This window comes from Coenobita brevimanus, chromosome 101 (assembly GCF_032717465.1).
Source record: "Coenobita brevimanus isolate Jiangsu-jjx chromosome 101, ASM3271746v2, whole genome shotgun sequence".
Classification (NCBI taxonomy): Eukaryota; Metazoa; Arthropoda; class Malacostraca; order Decapoda; family Coenobitidae; genus Coenobita; species Coenobita brevimanus.
The window spans coordinates 68,591,284-68,609,529 of NC_137054.1; the positions used below are offsets into that span (position 1 = coordinate 68,591,284).

The window sequence follows — 18,246 nt, forward strand, 5'->3', positions numbered from 1 at the left end:
TGCTCTAAAGGAGGCAGGCCACCAGACAAAGGAAATTAGTGAATTGGTTGGTGTGGGACGATCGACAGTGCGTCGTTGGTGTGCGCGGTTTCGGGAGGAAAACAGTGGTGAAGTTCCCACAAAGAAACCGAGGTCTGGTAGGCCTAGGAAAACTTCCCCAAGGTCTGTTAATGTTTTAAAACGTGCAGTGGAGTTTAATCCTCGTGTGAGTGCAAGGAAAATTAAGGAGAGCAACCCAGAAGTGTTTGGTGAGGTGTCAGTGAGAACAGTGTCTCGTAGGGTGCATGAGCTTGGTTACACAAGTCACAGGCCTGTGAAAAAGCCTCTTCTCTCTAGCAGCCAGAGAATTCGTAGGCTTGCCTTTGCTAATAAATATCTAAACTGGGGTGAGGAGCAATGGTTGTCAGTGTTGTGGTCTGATGAGGCAACGTTTAGTGTTACCTGTAACAGAGGAGCACGCAAAGGTAGTGACCCACTTGACCCACGGCATGTAGAAAGCACAGTTAAACATCCTGATTCACTCATGGTATGGGGTTGTTTCTCAGGGAAGGGTTTGGGGAAGCTTGTTGTACTTCCCAAGAACCTCAGAGTGAATCAGGATGTTTACCTGGAGCTTCTGTGTGATCATTTACCAGACTCCTTCGAGCTAACAGGTGCACGAGTGTTTCAACAGGACAGTGCACCTGCTCACAAGGCCAAATCGGTCACCAATTGGCTTCGTGACTGCGAGGTATCATTCATGACAGACTGGCCAGGAAATAGCCCAGACCTCAACCCGATTGAAAACCTCTGGTACCTCGTAAAGAAGAGTCTCCAAGGGAAGGACGTGAGCTCTCTGCCTAAGCTGGAAGCCGCCATTCGTGACTCCTGGGACAAAATACCGCTCCAGCACCTCAGGAGCCTCGCCCTTTCACTTCCAAGACGTCTCAGGTCCGTGAAGAAACGTAAAGGCTACCCTACGAAGCACTAAAGGTAAATAAAATGCATTATTTATATGTTTTTTCAATGTTGAAAGGTTTGTTTCTCAGGAGGGATGCAGGGCGCTCCATACTTCTGACGAGCACTGTATATATATATATATATATATATATATATATATATATATATATATATATATATATATATACATATGCATATATATATATAGATTTATATATATATATATATATATATATATATATATATATATATATATATATATATATATATATATATATATATATATATATATATATATATATATATATATATATATATATATATATATATATATATATATATCAGCCATATGAGTATCCACTGCAGTACCGGCCTATCCCGACTGAAGTCGGGATGATACAGCCATTGTATCTCTACCAAGTGGCTTAGGCTGTCTGGTAGAGATTGTATGTAGGGTGAGAAGTGCTTGTAAGTGTAATTGTAGTGCTGGAGTGGCTCTGGATGTGTGTGTAGTCTGTGAACCAAGTGTAATCGGCCTGCGCAAGCCAACTTGGTGCAAGCATACTTTATAGTACGTGACACTGGTTCAACTACACCACCCCTTGTGTCCGCCAGTGCAGTATGTAGGTGGGTGAACACTCCCAAAGTTTATTACCCTGGAGGGGCACGAACCCTGGTTCACCCTTGTATGAAACGCACACTCTATCACTGTACCACAGAGGCTTCATGTATATATATATATATATATATATATATATATATACACAGTATATCTATATCTATATCTGTCTATCTATCTATCTATCTATCTATATGTGTGTGTGTGTGTGTATGTATAAAAGATTACAACATATGCAAGTAAAAGCATACATCTGCATGGCTTAACAATGTTAAGATGGCATTTTCGTCTTGTTCTTGGCAGTTGCAGTTGGAGCAAATTTATTTTGTTTGTTGGCTGTTTAGTTGTATTCCTCATATGGCAAAGTATGGTACCTTTTTGGCAGTGGAAAAAAAAAAAGTTCACTGTAATTAACTACTGTCTTTTGTCTCTTTTTTTTCTTCAGGTGGTAACATACAAAGGTTTCTATGACAGCAACCTGGAATGGGTGGGACTGGAAGGGGTACAAGTGGTGGCCTCCATGACAGGTGGTTCAGCACTGGGACGCCACAAACTGTCCACACGTTTCACATCCGTTGTTCGCATTGCATCTGTTGGGTTAGTGTCCTTATCTGAAGGCTGGTTTTAGGAATAATATTTTATCCATCCATCCATCCATCATCCAATCCTACATTGCCCCATGAGGATACTTTATCATTTCCTTTATTATTAAAACTTGTTTGTGTCAGCAGGTACTTTCAAAATAATTCAGTAAAATTTCTTTAGTGCTGCAACCAGTAGTCCAGAAAACCCAGTAGTCTGACCTATGAGAAAGCCATGGACAATGCATGGAAAATATTGATAATAATCTATCTATTTATTGCCAGACGCCTCAATCCCGTTTGGGGTGGCCACAAACAAATCGCCTCCAAGTCGCCCTGTCCCCCGCCATTTCACTGCCCTGTTCCCAACTCACACCCCCCTCTCTCATATACCTCTCCACCCCATCCCTCCATCTCATCCTCGGCCTCCCCCTCCCTCTTCCCCCCTCCACCTCACTCACATACACTCTCTTCGTCAGTCTTTCACCCTCCATCCTCTCCACGTGGCCTCAGTGTGTTCCTCATAACTCTTCCTATCACATCCACATCCACACCACAACGCTTCTTTATAATCATGATAATAATAATAATAATAGTAATAATATTAATAGTACAGTGAGGTTGGATGTGGAGGAAATGAAAAATGTGAGTGCATTTAAGTACTTGGGTAGTGTGACGAGTAAGGGTGCAAGTTTAGAGGGCGAAGTACTTGAAAGGGTACAACAGGGAAGAAAGATTGCTGGTTCCCTGAAAGCTATGATAAAAAACAGGGAAGTGAGCATGGAAGTGAAAATCTACTACATAACAGTATTGTGATACCAACTCTAACGTATGGAAGTGAAGCTTGGACCTTGTTGGAGGGTCAGAAGTCAAGAGTGAGAGCAGTGGAAATGAGTTATTTGAGAGGACCATGTGGAGTCACATGGAGAGACAGACTGACAAATGAGGAAGTGAAGGAGCATTGTGGTGTAGATGTGGATGTGATGGGAAGCGTTAGGAGAAACACATTAAGGTGGTTTGGCCATGTGGAGAGGATGAAGAGTGAGAGATTGACAAGGAGAGTGTATGTGAGTGAGGTGGGAGAGGGAAGAGGAGGCCAAGGATGAGATGAAGGGATGGTGTGGAGAGGTATATGAGAGAGGGGGGTGTGAACTGGGAGCAGGGCAATGAAATAGCAGAGGACAGGGCGACATGGAGGCGATTTGTTTGTGGCCACCCCTTACGGGATTAAGGTGTCTGGCAATAGATAGATAGATAGACAGATAATAATAGTGGTAGGTGGGGACACTCACCATCCACTCACTCAATGTAGTGCTCCTCTCCTGTGACTACCCTTTCCTCTCTTCCTTTTTTCATTTTCTTTCCTTCCATCCTCTTCTGTCTTGCATTCCATCATTCATTCCTCTTCCTTATGCCTTCGGGTGACTCTACACTCCCTCTTTTGTCTTTTTTTCCATCATTCTTTCCTCTTCCTTCTACCTATGGGTGACTGTACACTGAGCAACAAGCCAAATGGTTTCCTGTACACTAGGACACCATTTACTATGCTGGGTGGTAACCATATAACCAAATTACAGCACCTGGTGGTTTAGTGGGTAATTCAGGTGCTCCAGTCAGATTGAGCCGGTGCAGGTTTATATCCAAGGGATGGTTGGGGTTTATTGCTCATGTAATGCCACTCAGGGATGAGTGAGGCTGGTCTCTCTCATCTTAAATGCCAGGACCAACTTGCCTAGCCCAGGGCTCCTACTCTCCTCATGGGGTGAAATAGGATTGGATTATGGATGAATGGGTGTATTACAAGGCATATTTTATTATTGCAAAGAAAATATCCATCCATCATCTAATCCTATGTTGCCCTATGAGGAGCGTAGGAACCCAGGGCTAGGCAAGTTGGTCCTGATATTTAAGATGAGAGTGACCAGCCTCACTCATCCCTGAGTGGCAGTACATGAACAGTAAACCCATTCGCCCCTTGGATATAAACCTACACAGGCTCAATCCTATTGGAGTGCCTTAATTACCCACTAAAACACCAGGTACCATAATTTGATCATATGGTTACTACCCAGTGTAGTAAATGGTTTCCTGGTGCTATTGTACATCCCTGTTCCTGTATCTTGATTCTGCAGGTTTGGATAATGAAAATGCCTTGTTTTGCTGTTGTACAGGTATCCTGAACGTGAGCAGCTGGTTAGTGTGTATAGTGTATACCTAAAATCAGTACTGGCTGGTGTGTGTCCAGATCATCCTGCCTGGTCTACTCCTACCAAAGCACAGCAGCTTGCAACTTCCATGGTCAATGCTTATCACCAGGTAAGTTAACAACTCAGACTACAGGAAAAAAAGACATAAGTTTTCATATCTTTCATGGCTAGAATAAGTTGTGTCTCATTCAGCAAAATTTCTCTTAACTGGACTAATTAGAAAGAAGACCTTTCTACGTTAGCAGATTTTCTAGATTGTATTAGTCAGCCGTCTAAAATTTGAACTACTCAGGATAAAGCTGTGTTCAAATTTTAGAAAAATGTGCACTTCAGAAGGGCAAAGCCTATGTATGTTTGTGAGAAGTGGGTGCATGAGAGATATACAGTTAGGTGTCACTGTACAGTAGGGCCGCATCAAGTGAAAACCAATCGCATAATGATTTATCATATAGTGAAGTTGATATAACGTGTGTTCATTGGGGTTAGGGAGGGTGCCCTCAGCTGCAAAACCTAGAAGGCCCAAAAAACACCTCTGCCACCTACCTGAAGTTTGTCCAAGGCTGGTCTGAATCATTGCCAAGGGTACCCCCAGAGGCTAGGGACAGCTGGAGAGCCTGGATGATCACTGCGCATTAAATTAACTGTCTGTGATTGGTAATGTGAAATGCATCTGTAAAGTTTAAAAAAAGTACATGAAGTTCCTTTGGTCTTTGAGGCATAGTCAGGATGCAAGGGGCTTGAGTATTTAGTGAATGAATGTATGGCCCATTCCACTAGACTTGATGTTGATTAGTTACCAATCTGTTATGTTTTTCATTTTTCTTGCTTAGTGGGCTCTACCTCACCCCAACTGTGGTGAGAAAAAGAGGTCAGGATGATGATGATGATGTTAAGAAAGTGTAGACTATGTTTTCCATTGCTTCTTTCGTTTAAAAAAGTAAAAATTTAATAAACATCATTTACATTATGCTTTTATATCAGATGCGTGAGGCATTCAGCGTGGATGATTACAGCCACTACTTGTTCACTCCACGGGATTTAACTCGCTGGGTGCTTGGTCTGCTACGATACAGCCTTCCTTCAGATCATACTACACTCCAACCATTACTTGAGGTATCTCCTTTAGTAGTGAAGTGTAGTCATTACTGCTTGTATTAGTATCAAGTAGTTGTATAAATGTTAACATATGATTATGATATCAGTTTCCTGTAAGGAATTAATGAATCTGTTTTAATTCTTTTAGCCCTGCCCTGCAGTCATTGGTTTCATAACCACTTTTATAATTTGATGCATGTGTACTATAGTCTTGTTCCTAATGAACAGTTTTATTCACCATATGATAGACTTTTTTAACCAGCAGGGTTATATAAAAACTTCATTAATCTCTTCAGTACAAGAGATCATTCATAAGATAAATAAAGTTATGTGGAGGTAGCAGAAATAAACTAAATGTCATTGCAGTGAAGGAGTTGAGACTCAGTCCTGGATTATAGCATCACTGATATGTCTTGTTGTTCAGTCAGCTAAAATAGAGATCAGGCAGCTCACTGAAAATTCATTGTCTGCATGTTGTCTCTTAAACTACTAGGTTGTGATAATCAGTGGTTATGTAAGTATGGAAGAATGGTATTCATATTAATGTCCAGTAATGATCTTGTAATGGGAGACTTTCAGAGTATTGAGTCATTCCCAACTCAGTTCTTCACCAGTCGTCTGCTGGTTACTCTACTTGTAGAGTTGTGGATTATTTTTACTCCAGTGCTGAACTGTAAAATATAGTTGTCAGGTTTCAATATTCGCGGGGGTTTTGTACCAGAACACAGCGAATATTAATTTCCCCGAACATCAGAAACCTACCACAGAGGCCATTTATTTAAATGTTTTAACTATTCCTATTACCTGCAAACCACTGTAACACCTGTAAATGCATTTTATGCCAAATAACACATCCTAGAAAGTCATTACATGAATATACATGAGCAATTCTGGGTACAGTACAGTATAGTGTACTGTATTGTTGGGGGTATTCACCCGTGATGATGATGATGATGAGGAGGAGGAGAGTTTGCTGTGCAGTACATGATGGATGATGAATGACGAATGTTCTGTACTGCATGGCAGGATGAGCCCTAGTTGAGCTCTGGAGAAGGACAAGGTGGGGGTGGATCATCAGGGGTGGCTAGGGTGGAAGGTGGAGGAGGCAGCTCCAATTCTGCAGGTGGCTGTTCAGGAGGTACATGTGGCTCCATTTTAGAGAACATTGTGATGGGCAACTGCTGCCTCAGCTCTTCATATTGTGAAGCAGGTCTTGTATGGAAATACAGCAGATTCCAGTGCCTGCCTGAACTTGAGTATCCTCATCATGGAATGGTCACATGAATAGGCTAACTCGGGGTCTCTTTGATTAACCTTACAATTGTTGAGATATTTTCTAACTTTAGACCCTGTTGCTCCTGAGCCACATCAGCAGTGTCTTCTTCCTCCTCACTTGTGGACTTGGTGAGCTCCTCCAAGTCGTCGTCAGTGAGTGGTGTAGAATGAGCATCGATGAACTCATCCACCTCATCCTCCCTCATGTCGTCGAACCCATCACTGCTCAGGAGTCGCACCAGTGCCACAGCCTTGCTTACTGCCACAGTCTGGATTTTACTAGGAGAAAGACCCTTGTAGCTGTGAACACACTCTGGCCAGATTTTCTTCCAGCAGGCATTCACAGTCTCCTTCTTCAGGTCTAAAAGGGCTTCCTGAATGATTGTGAGGGCACTGGCAGTGGTGAAGTCCTGCCAGTACTGCCACAGATCAAAATCTTCATTTCTGTACATCGACTCGACAGGGTGTTGCAGGGATCTGTGGGTGTAAATGATTTTGAAGGCCCAGATTACATCCTGGTCCAGGGGCTGGATGAGGGAGGTGGTGTTGGGAGGAAGAAATTCAATCTGGACATTGTCACCCTGCAGATCATTGAGGTGCCCACCGGCGTTGTCAAAGATGAGCATGACCTTGAATTCAAGACCAGGATCGTTGAGGTACCTCCTGACCCCGGGGAAAAGCACATATGAATCTCTGAGCGTTTTTTAGTGATCCAGGGCTTTTTGTTGTGCATCCAATACACTGGCAACATGTTCTTGCTCCTGTTGCACAGTTCCCGAGGATTTGCAGCCATGTAAACGAGCCCAGGTTTGATCATTTGGCCAGCCGCGTTGCAGCACATCAGGAAGGTGACACGGTCCTTCGCGGCCTTTAATCCCAGGGCTCGTTCTTCCTGCTGCATGATGTAGGTCCTGGTAGGCATTTTCTTCTAAAGCATTTCTGTTTCATTGGCATTTAATACTGTACTTGCTCAGGCCTGTAACCTCCCTACTCTATCTTCTCTCTGAGTGCTGGCGGGTAATCCTTGGCTGCCACATGATCTGCGGATGCAGCCTTACCAGACAGTCACATGGTTCTCAGTGAGTACTGCTTCTTGAAGTGGTCAAACCACCCCTTGCTTGCCTGAAACTCTGGTACTGGCTGCGGCGTCTTCAGAGGAGGTGCTAGGCTGAGGTTTTTCCTGAGAAAAACGTGCATGAAAGCTCCATGCTTTCTCGCGGATCATGTTGTTATCCAGTGCCACATTCTTCCTGTGGCAGTCCCCATCCACACAAATAAGGCTGATTCCATGTGGACTGTGGTCTTGTTATGCACAGTTGTTGCTACTTTAGCACTACCACTTACACTAGCAGCAACAGCATCATGAATGGCCTTCTCATTTTTCGTTATATAGCACACTGTACTCTCATTCACACAAAAGTGCTTGCCCACAGATGCAAACGACTTCCCCTCATGCCAAACAACTTCACTTTATTGTTGAGGGACATCACTGTCTTCCTTCATTTGGTCATATTAGCCAGTGCACCTTGAGCAGCATGCTTAAGACCCATATTTTCAGAGGGTTAGTGAATATTAGAGTAGCACAAAGTAAACACAGACATTGAACGCACACGCTGAACACATGCGGATACTCAACCCATGAGAGAACAGAGGGAATGAATGCGACAGGGTATGCCTCAGTCCCCTCCATATCTGACTGATAGGATAGAGAGAAAGGTGATGCACAGGCAGACATTTTCCCTATGAGCCAGTCATAAGCAAGCCCTCACTGCAAGAGTAAAGCAGGAGGCTTGTACTACAGCATTTTGCAGTACCTAGAGAGAATGGCAGGAGATTTGAGTGGTGAAATACCAAATGCTTCTGCTGCCCTGTGTTTACCAGCACATGCCTGTAGTACAGTAACTGTACAATACAGTACTGTATGTACAGTACAATTGTATAGGACAATTTTTCCCACTAAAAGCATGCAAAAAATCACTTATGAATCTCTGGGAACATTTGATGCTGTGGGAAAAACAGGAACTATCTTCGTGGGCAATTTCGAAATAAATTCCCAGAAAATTCTACGAATTTGCGAAACCACGATTTGTGAATCTGCAACATGCGAGGGTTGACTGTAATGGCATATATTATTGAAACTGCTAAGATACTACTAAGGAAAATTTTAATAAATATGAATGATCTTAATTTGTATGAGTTTATGATTTGCCATCACAGACTCTCCACTTAAATGTCAACCTTTCACAACTTTGCCTTGCATAAATTCTGTTTGGTCTATGGACATTGTAGCCAATAACTTATATACAGTATTTTTGAGACTTACTTGTTATTCATTATTAACATCCATCTTTGTACTGACAGTCCTTGTATTATTTGAAATTTTACATTTTGTAAATTTAAGACATTACCATGTAACCAAGAGATGCACACATGTGCATTAGAGGGACAGTGCTGAATATGAGAAAAGTCCATGTGTGTTTACTGAAGCAGTACAGTACAAGATTTGAGCTTGCACCATCTGTCTTTAGCAAACATTTGAGAATATTAACCATTCTGAAGGGGTTGCAAGTGATACAGTAATCCCTCCACTATCCAATGTAATAGAGCCAAAGGCATGTCTGGAAAGTGGGTCCGTCTGGATAATGGGCCCTTGTCCCCTGGACTGGTACTTATGGACCCTAACCCAGCCTAACTCAGAAAACCACCTACATAACTCTCTACTGGACATGCATAGCACCTATGTAGGACCCTATTCACACAAATAAGGGGCAGAAGGTATAAAGTAAATGAAAAGGAGTCAGAGAATGAGGAATTAGTAGTGAGTATGGAAAATATTTAGCAGTGTACAGGGTACTTACAACACGTCCGTGGCCGTTCGTTATGAAGGTTAATCCACCTCCTCTAAAGCTCTGGCATTGGTGAAAATGCTCTTGAAGCACGTACAGTAATCCAGTGTTGTGCTGCACTTAACCCTTTGCACTATGAGTTATAATTGTTTAACACTCCACATACTGTTCTTGATTGCACCACACCAGTTTCAACTGCCAGTTTACACTCTGTACTTAATCTTTGCACTCTGAATTCTAATTTCATAACACTACACAACACTGTAAATTCCCATGGGGTCTAATGGCGAGGTATTGCAGATTATTCACTGTTTATTCACAAAAACAAGCACGTGCGGCATCCACTGAGTGAGCTTCTAGTCAGAACAGTAGTTAGGTGGTAACTGGGGAGGCCGGGAGGGTTGGGGGAGGCAAGCAGCGAGCGTAAACATAGCTGGTTGGTGCTGTGCACCAATTCAAAGTACAGTTGAAGAAAAATATCATTTTTTGGGGGGGGTGGGGGGGTTCCAAAGGCCTGGGCCCAAAATGTCCGGTAAGTAGGGAGTCCGGATAGTGGGCGTCCGGATAGTACAAGGGTTACTGCAATTCATTTTCAGAGGCTATTGAATTACAGTAATTCAAAAACTGCTCATTAGCCTTCTTTATTATCCATGTCTTTTCCTAGTAAGGCGACCAAATACAAAGTCGTCACCCTTCCTCTTAGTTCTGTTTTTTGTGATATAGCTGTGTATCTTTAATAATTGTTATGATTTTTGAAAGCTTCTCTTTCTTCCATCAGTTGATGTACAAGGAGAATTAATGGCTTGCACAGTAAGATGACAGGTACACTTAAAAGTTTATCTGTCTGTCTATAGACAGATGCCACAGTCCCGAAATGGGTGGCCATTTGTCTTTGAGTTAGTTGTTTTATGGGTAGGGGCACTAGCCGTCCGCAAACCCATTTGTTGATAACCCATGTTATATGAGGGAGGACTGTAGTGGATAAGTGGAAGTGGTCCAAAATTGTTTTACAGGTATATACAGTACTGTAAACAATAAGATGAAAATTAAGATAGAATTGTAAGAATAAAAGATGATGATAAAGAACATGAAAGAGAAGAAGACTTGTGTGAGATTATGAATGAGAAATTCATGACAGTATTTGTAAAGGGAGAGGATTGTCAGAGATCAGGAATAAATCATGAGAATGTGGTAAATAAAATAGACAAGGTTAAATTTGAACCTGATGAAAGGAGTTAATGCAAAATGTGGATGTAACCAAAGCCGTAGACCTGACAACATTTCTGTTTTGGTAATTTAAGAAATGTGCAAAAGAGTTAGTTTAACCAATCTATGAGATGATAAAATGTTCTTTAACAGAGGGAGGTTTGTTGAAGGATTGGAAGAAACATGTACCATGGTCGGAGGGGGTGCTCACCATCCACTCACTTGATGTAGTGCTGCTTTGGGTGTCTGCCCTCTGCCCTTTCCTCTCTTCCTTCCTTCCTCTTCTGTCTTTCCTTCATTCTTTCCTCCTCCTTCTGCCTGTGGGTGACTACACTGAGTGAAAAGCCAAATGGTGTCCTGTACACCAGGATACCATTTACTATGCTGGGTGGTAATCATATAACCAGATTTTGGTGCTCGGTGGTTTAGTTGGTAATTTCGGTGCTCCAGTCAGATTGAACCGGTGAAGGTTTATAGCCAAGGGATGGTTGGGGTTTATGGCTCATGTAATGCCTCTCAGGGATGAGTGAGGCTGGTCATTCTCATCTTAAATATCAGGACCAACTTGCCTAGCTCCGGGCTCCTGCGTTTCTCATGGGGCAACATAGGATTGGATGATGAATGAATGAATGAACATGTTTCTTCCTTATCGTGCCCTTTTCATCCATATTCTGATATTTACCATAACAGTATGTTTGTACTCTATTTAGTGGATGTAAATTATTGTAAAAGGGAGGAATATTGGTTTAAAGTGGGGTGCCCAGTACCAATTAGGATAAATCCCATACATTCTGTGCTTTTGTTATTGCACAATATTGTTATCATGCACTAGGTGCAGTACCAGTTATGTCTGATAACCAAGAGATTATTATACTTTTGTCTTATGCTCAGTAACTCTTGTAATGTTGTTTTTCAGATTTGGCTGTACGAAGCTTGCCGCCTCTTCCGTGACAAGTTAGTTGAAGATGAGGATGTGGAGAAGTTTGATACGGCAATATTGTCAAGCATTCAGTCTGACTGGGGTGTGGACTTGCGTGACCATCTCACTGGCACTTACTTTGTCACTGCTGCCTTGCCTAATGTAAGATATGCTAATTCATCTTTTGTAGTTTTGTGTCATTTAATAATTATGCTACATTAAGGTTTTGAAAGAGATTTAGAATCAAATTAAGATTATTTGTCGTTAGCCTAGGTTTACTAATGACTACTTTAATACAGTACCTTTATTATCATACTTTGCTTTCTGCTTTTGGAGAAACCTATAAGATGAAACTGTTAAGCATTTTATGTCACTGTGCAGGCATTAGAGGTGGTGATAGGAGGAATCATCTTAGACTTATTAAGCTGAGGAGTTGATGCATCACCATTTACCTCCAATTACAATGCCTCACAAGGTATAATAACCTTCCTCAGTTGTCTATAATACGGTACCTTGTTCCCTTTATGAAAAGTAATATAGTATTTTATGCAACCCTGTGGAATGTAGTGCCCTGAGGGTTATTGTTCATCTTCTTAGTACTGCAGTTTCCTCACATCATCATCATCATCATCCAATCCTACGTTGCCCCATGAGGAGCGTAGGAGCCTGGGGCTAGACAAGTTGGTCCTGACATTTAAGATGAGAGTGACCAGCCTCACTCATCCCTGAGTGACATTACGTGAGCAACAAACACCAACCACCCGTTGGGTATAAACCTTCACTGGCTTAATCCAATTGGAGTGCCCTAATTACCCAGTAAACCACCAGGCGCCAAAATTTGGTTATATGGTTACCACCCAGTGTAATAAATGGTTTCCAGGTGTACAGGAAACCATTTGGCTTGTCACTCATTGTAGAGTCACCCACAGACAGAAGGAAGAGGAAAGAATGAAGGAAAGAAAGACAGAAAAGGGAGTGTAAAGTCACCCATAGGCGGAAGGACGAAGAAAGAATGAAGGAAAGAAAGACAAAAGAGGATGGAGAGAAAGATGGATGGAGGAGAGGAGAGGGCGGACACCCGAGAGCAGCACCACATTGAGTGAGTGGATGGTGAGTGCCCCCATCTACCACACACCAAGGTTTTATATAGTGATGAAAACATGTATGCATCCATGCATGTGAAGGTTTTCTCAAGCAGACCTACCATGGAGTATGCACTGGCAGCTGCGGTTTCAAGTCATGGGTGATATAGACATCCAAGTCTTTCTCCTCCTCAGTAGTGGCTAGGGGAGTGGAACCCATGATGTATTCATGGCTGGGGTTTCACCTCCCTGTGTATATTACCTTTGCATTTTTCTTTGTTAACCTGAAGAAACCACTTCTGGCATCACTCATGGGGTCTCATGATGTCATCCTGCAGTGTTCTCTGTCTAGTGGAGCCAAATCTCATTCTGTAGTTCCCTGCACCTTGCAATGGGAAGATACCCTGGTCCAATCCTTGTGAGGTGCTGCCTACCACAACAAACACCATTTCCCTGCACAGTGTACATATTGTGCTGTACCTGTTTGATGGCCCCACATAAGGAGTCACTTGACTGTGGTCAGTGGGCCAGCTGAACCAGATACACCAGGGTTAAGCAAAAACAACAATTTGTTTCTTAAAGTGAACTTGGTTTTATCTCTGTGAACAAGTGTCAGACCCTCAGCCTTCGTCTCTTTCTTTTCTCCAGCAACTCCTGCAACAGCTTCCTCAACTCAGCCTTTTCTCAGTTGAGGGTATGGATTTCCTGCTGTAGTATGAGAAACTTATCTTCATCTCAAGGTATTGCTTCTGAGACAGTGCAGAAGTGACATCCATCACGAGAGAAGAAGCCATTGTAAATAACTTTCTCGCACTTAAAACACCGACACAAAGCAGTATCAACACTGGTAATATTATCACACATAGGTAAACACTCACAACACTTGCTAACACTAAACTAAGCACAGGTAACAGTGTTATAGCACTGACACAAAACACACATGACCACTATCACAACACTGGTAAACTAACACAACCCACATACATTATCATAGCACTGGTAAGTTGATCTAACTTTGAGAGCACTGGTGATTACAGTCTGACTAGCTGAATCTGAAAGGCAACTGGATGATGTCTGACAGGCAACACATGCATGGTCATCCTTGGAAGATACCAGGAGTCCAAGGAGGAGAGGAGACATCTTCCAGAGAAAATACACTAAATCATTGTAAAATACAGTAAAATGTCTGCTCTAAGTGAACTTTCCAGGATAGCTTGCATAGAATGTCTTTGTATTCATGAACACTTGGTGGAAATGGATGTGTTGAATGCTATACTGCCTGGGACTGTGAACACCCAGGAGGGTCACACAAACCTAACACCTAGCAGCCAATTTCTTTAAATTGAAAGTTTTCTCTGCTGATCAAGTCTGATCACCCAAAGCCATGGGGTGGCACTTAGCAAGGGTAGCAGCTCTAAGGTTCTACATTCCAAGGGCTCGCAGACTGAAGATTTTACTGAAAACCTGTCATATAAAGAATATGTGAGATGATATAAGACTATACAGATTGAACAGGTAGAATCTGATGTCTGATGGTGATTTGGAGCACTACAAAGGGGTTTTATTTAACCATATAGTTAAATTACAAGTGCAGGGACCATTATGGGGGGCTACCAGTCATTTGTACATTTTACCATTTGTGGTGGTGTCTGTTACATAAGTCCCATGAATACAGAGAGACTCTTGTATATTGCTTTCACAGGCACTATATTCCATGAGGCCATTAAATACATGGCTTTATTAAAAGCTTGCCGATATGACTGGTGGAGTATGCACTGCATTTAAATACAATGTTTTAATCAACAGGTCCCACCCCATGATTCACATTCTGTACCTTTACTTTATATCACAGTATTGTATTATATGTTACAGATTTTTACTGTGTACATTCATATGTATAAGTGTACGTGTATGTATGCAGGTTGCCCCTGGAACACCACTGCCACCTCATGGTCATCAGTTAGGGCACATGGATGAAGAGAGCTGGCAGAAGGTGGTAGAACAGTGTGTTACACAGTACAGCAGGGAGAAGCAGGAACTGGACCTTCTCATCTTCACTGAGGTATGTGACAACCCTTCTGCATGCACTGTACAGAGATTTAAGATAGCAGGGTACCAGTTGAAGTCTTCTATATGTCTGCTTCTCAGTTATGTTGCTTGCATCTCATCATGCTAGTACTTCAGCTTGGGGTAAGATATGAGCTATAATCCATTTACTCTAATTTTCATTACATCAAACACTCTGACTTCTGTAACACTTAGCTGGCATTGATATGTCAATACTCAGTTCAGGCTTCTTTTTATTGTCATGCCCTTCAAGGATCCTGGTCTAGAAATGTTCAGACTTCTTTTTATTGTCGTTCCCTTCAAGGATCCTGGTCTAGAAATGCCTTTGTCCCTGCATTACTGCATTATTGAGGGACAATGATCTTATTGCAGTCATTCTTACACCTGTCAACCTGGTCAGCCCCGGCACCAGAACTGCAGCCCTTACCATCACACTGGTGAAGTAGGTCTCATGTGAATCACATGCTCCTCACATCCTCATCCCCAAATCCATGCCTATGAATGGTGTAATCTTTAAAATCCTAGTGCCCCCCCTCACCTTTTTTTTTGCAGTAATGTGAAAATGGGATAAGATGGTAGTGCTTATGACAGTGAACTGTATAGATATTAATGATATATATATATATTTGTCAGGTCCTGGAAAGTATGGCTCGTGTGGATCGTATCCTGACCTCACCTGGTGGGTCATTACTGCTTGCTGGACGATCAGGTGTAGGGCGTAGGACTGCAGTGTCATTAATTGCTCATCTCCATGGCATGAGGCTCATCTCACCTGCTGTTCCTCTTGGATATAGTATCAAAAACTTCAAGAATGATCTCAAACAGGTATGTTCTTTTTTCTGATCACTGCTACACCCATTCTCTGGTGGAAGTCATTATACAAAATCTACACATGTTTTTATATACTCCTCACCCTGCCCTAGGGTGGGAAAGGAGGTCCAGATGATTATGATGATATTTTTATATACTCCATGCCTGTTATGGAGTTGAGCCAACAGAATTTTTCATGATATTATTGCCTTTCAAGTTCTCATATGGTTAATAGGATGATATTGATGCTCCCTGTTGATGTATCTACCTAATTGTATTTACCGAATTGTGATATACAGGAAATGAGCTACGTTTGTGGGGTCCCGTCTCCGTTTCTCAATAAGTCAAATTTAGCTTTAAACTAGTTTAAGTTTTTAGACTAGACGATCTCTTTGTCCAGGCTATTCCACAGGTCTATACATCTATAAGGAAAACTATATTTCTTGATATCCTTCAAGCAGCTTGGCTTCTTCAGTTTCATCCCGTGTCCTCTTGTTACTCTCTTATCCCATAAAAACAGATCTTCTTTGTCAATTTTATCTACTCCCATCATGTTCCTGAACACTGCAATCATGTCGCCTCTCTTTCTTCTTTCTCTAAGGAAGGCAACTCCAGCTTTCCACCCTCTCTTTGTACGACATCTGACAGACTGGGGATCATGTTGGTTGCTGTTCTTTGTATTCTCTCAATCTTGTTTATATCTTTCTTTTTGTGTGGGGACCACACTACTGCTGCATATTCTAACCTGGGGCGAATCATGGCCACCATCATTTTTTCCATCATCTCCTCATCCATATAATGAAAAGCTACTCTTATATTAGTCAGGAGTTTATATGTCTCTCTAACTGTCTTGTTAATGTGTTTTTCAGGTGACAAACTGTCCTGGACCAGCACACCCAAATCTTTCTCTTCTCTCGTTTTTGTGATTGGTTCATTACCCATCAAATAATTCAATGATGGCCTCTTGGTACTTTCACCCATTTCCAGTATTTTACATTTCTTTGCATTGAATTTCATTTCTCACGTCCGGCTCCATTTGTGTATCCTATCCAGTCCTCCTGCAGCATTTTACAATCCTCCTCAACCTCTACCTTCCTCAAGATCTTTACATCATCAGCAAACAGACTTGCATAACTGTTCACTCCATCTACCATATCATTTACGTAAAGCAGGAACATTACTGGTGCCAACACCGAGCCCTGTGGGACTCCACTTGTTACATCCCTCCATCCAGACATCTTATCCTTTATTACTGTCCTCATTTGTCTGTCTCTCAAAAAGTCTCTCATCCATTCCAGGAGGTTCCCCTTCAGTCCTCCTAAATGCTACCCAGCCCATTCTTTAGTTAGATGTAAAGTTAAGATAATGATGACAGAATAGAGTACAGCACCAGAAGTTTTAAGTTTGTAGGTACCAGTATCAATGATGTTTATTTTTTAGGTTATGCAGATAGCAGGGGTGGAAGGAGAGCAAGTACTGCTGTTGCTGGAAGACCACCACCTTGTCTCTTCAGCTTTCCTTGAGACTGTTAACTCTCTCCTTATGGCTGGTGAGGTAAGCAGATACTCTACAGCTGTTCTGTCCTGCCTTACTATCATAATTTGAATATGGAAGTATGAGACAGATGGTTACCATCATCCCAGAGTAGTACTACCATGGAGGTGCGACGAAATACCAAATTGGCAGTCATTTACTGAATTGACACCAAATTGACACCAAATCAGCACTTTTAAATGGAAAACATTATAATTCACCATATCATATAGAGCCATGATTCCAGGGGCTTGAATGATGAGTGAATGAAAGTGTGGCCCATTGGAGTGGGCAAACTTGGGCTGTGTGGATGTTGCTATGCCTCACCCTGCCCTAGGGTGCGAAAGAAGGTCTGGATGATGATGAAGATGATGATGATGGTGATTTATCATCATAGGAGAGGGAGGGGATGCATGGATTAGGTGTTTGCTGTGAGACAGGTGTATGAAAAGTATTTGGCAAAAAGTTAAGGATGTGTTTTGGACGTTCATGAATTTAGAGAAAGCGTATAATGTACTTGATAGGGAGGCTTTGTGGACCGTTTTGAGATTGTAAGGACTAGGTGGTAGGTTGTTAAAAGGGGTTAAAAATTTTTGTGTAAATAGCAGAGTGTATGTAAGAGTGGGAAGTGAGTCTGGTGAATGCCGATGGTAGAGAGTGGAATCTGAAGCAGCTGCTGTTTGCAGATGATACTGCACTGGTGGCTGATTCGGAGGAGAGATTGAGACAGTTGATAGGGAGCTTGGAAGGGTGTGTGAAAGGAGGAAGTTGAGAGTAAATGAGAATAAGAGTAAAGTGCTGAAGTGTACGAGGTTGGTAGATGGTAAGAGGATGAATATAGTTTTAAATGGTGAGTTGCTTGAGGAGGTAGAGTGTTTTAAGTATTTAGGGACATATGTGGCTGTGGATGGAAGAATAGATGTAGAGGTGAAGTTTAGAATGAGTGAAGTAGGTAAGGTGCTGGTAGGAATGAAAGAAGTGTTTAGATATCATTCGCCTAGAATGGATGTAAAGAGAAGGCTGTATGAGGGTGTAGCGCTACTGACTGTGTTATATGGGGCTGAAAC

At 42.1% G+C, this 18,246-nt stretch overlaps 1 protein-coding gene across 1 annotated transcript in view; it reads left to right on the forward strand.

Moving 5' to 3' along the window:
- btv (dynein cytoplasmic heavy chain beethoven) overlaps positions 1-18,246 on the forward strand; it is a 228,401-nt gene that overhangs the window by 135,904 nt on the left and 74,251 nt on the right. The window contains exons 34-40 of the mRNA XM_080284359.1: positions 2,004-2,155; positions 4,311-4,455; positions 5,328-5,459; positions 11,685-11,849; positions 14,691-14,831; positions 15,470-15,661; positions 17,087-17,200. Of these exons, the coding sequence (XP_080140485.1) occupies positions 2,004-2,155; positions 4,311-4,455; positions 5,328-5,459; positions 11,685-11,849; positions 14,691-14,831; positions 15,470-15,661; positions 17,087-17,200 (1,041 nt within the window). The remainder of the gene's footprint in view (positions 1-2,003; positions 2,156-4,310; positions 4,456-5,327; positions 5,460-11,684; positions 11,850-14,690; positions 14,832-15,469; positions 15,662-17,086; positions 17,201-18,246) is intronic.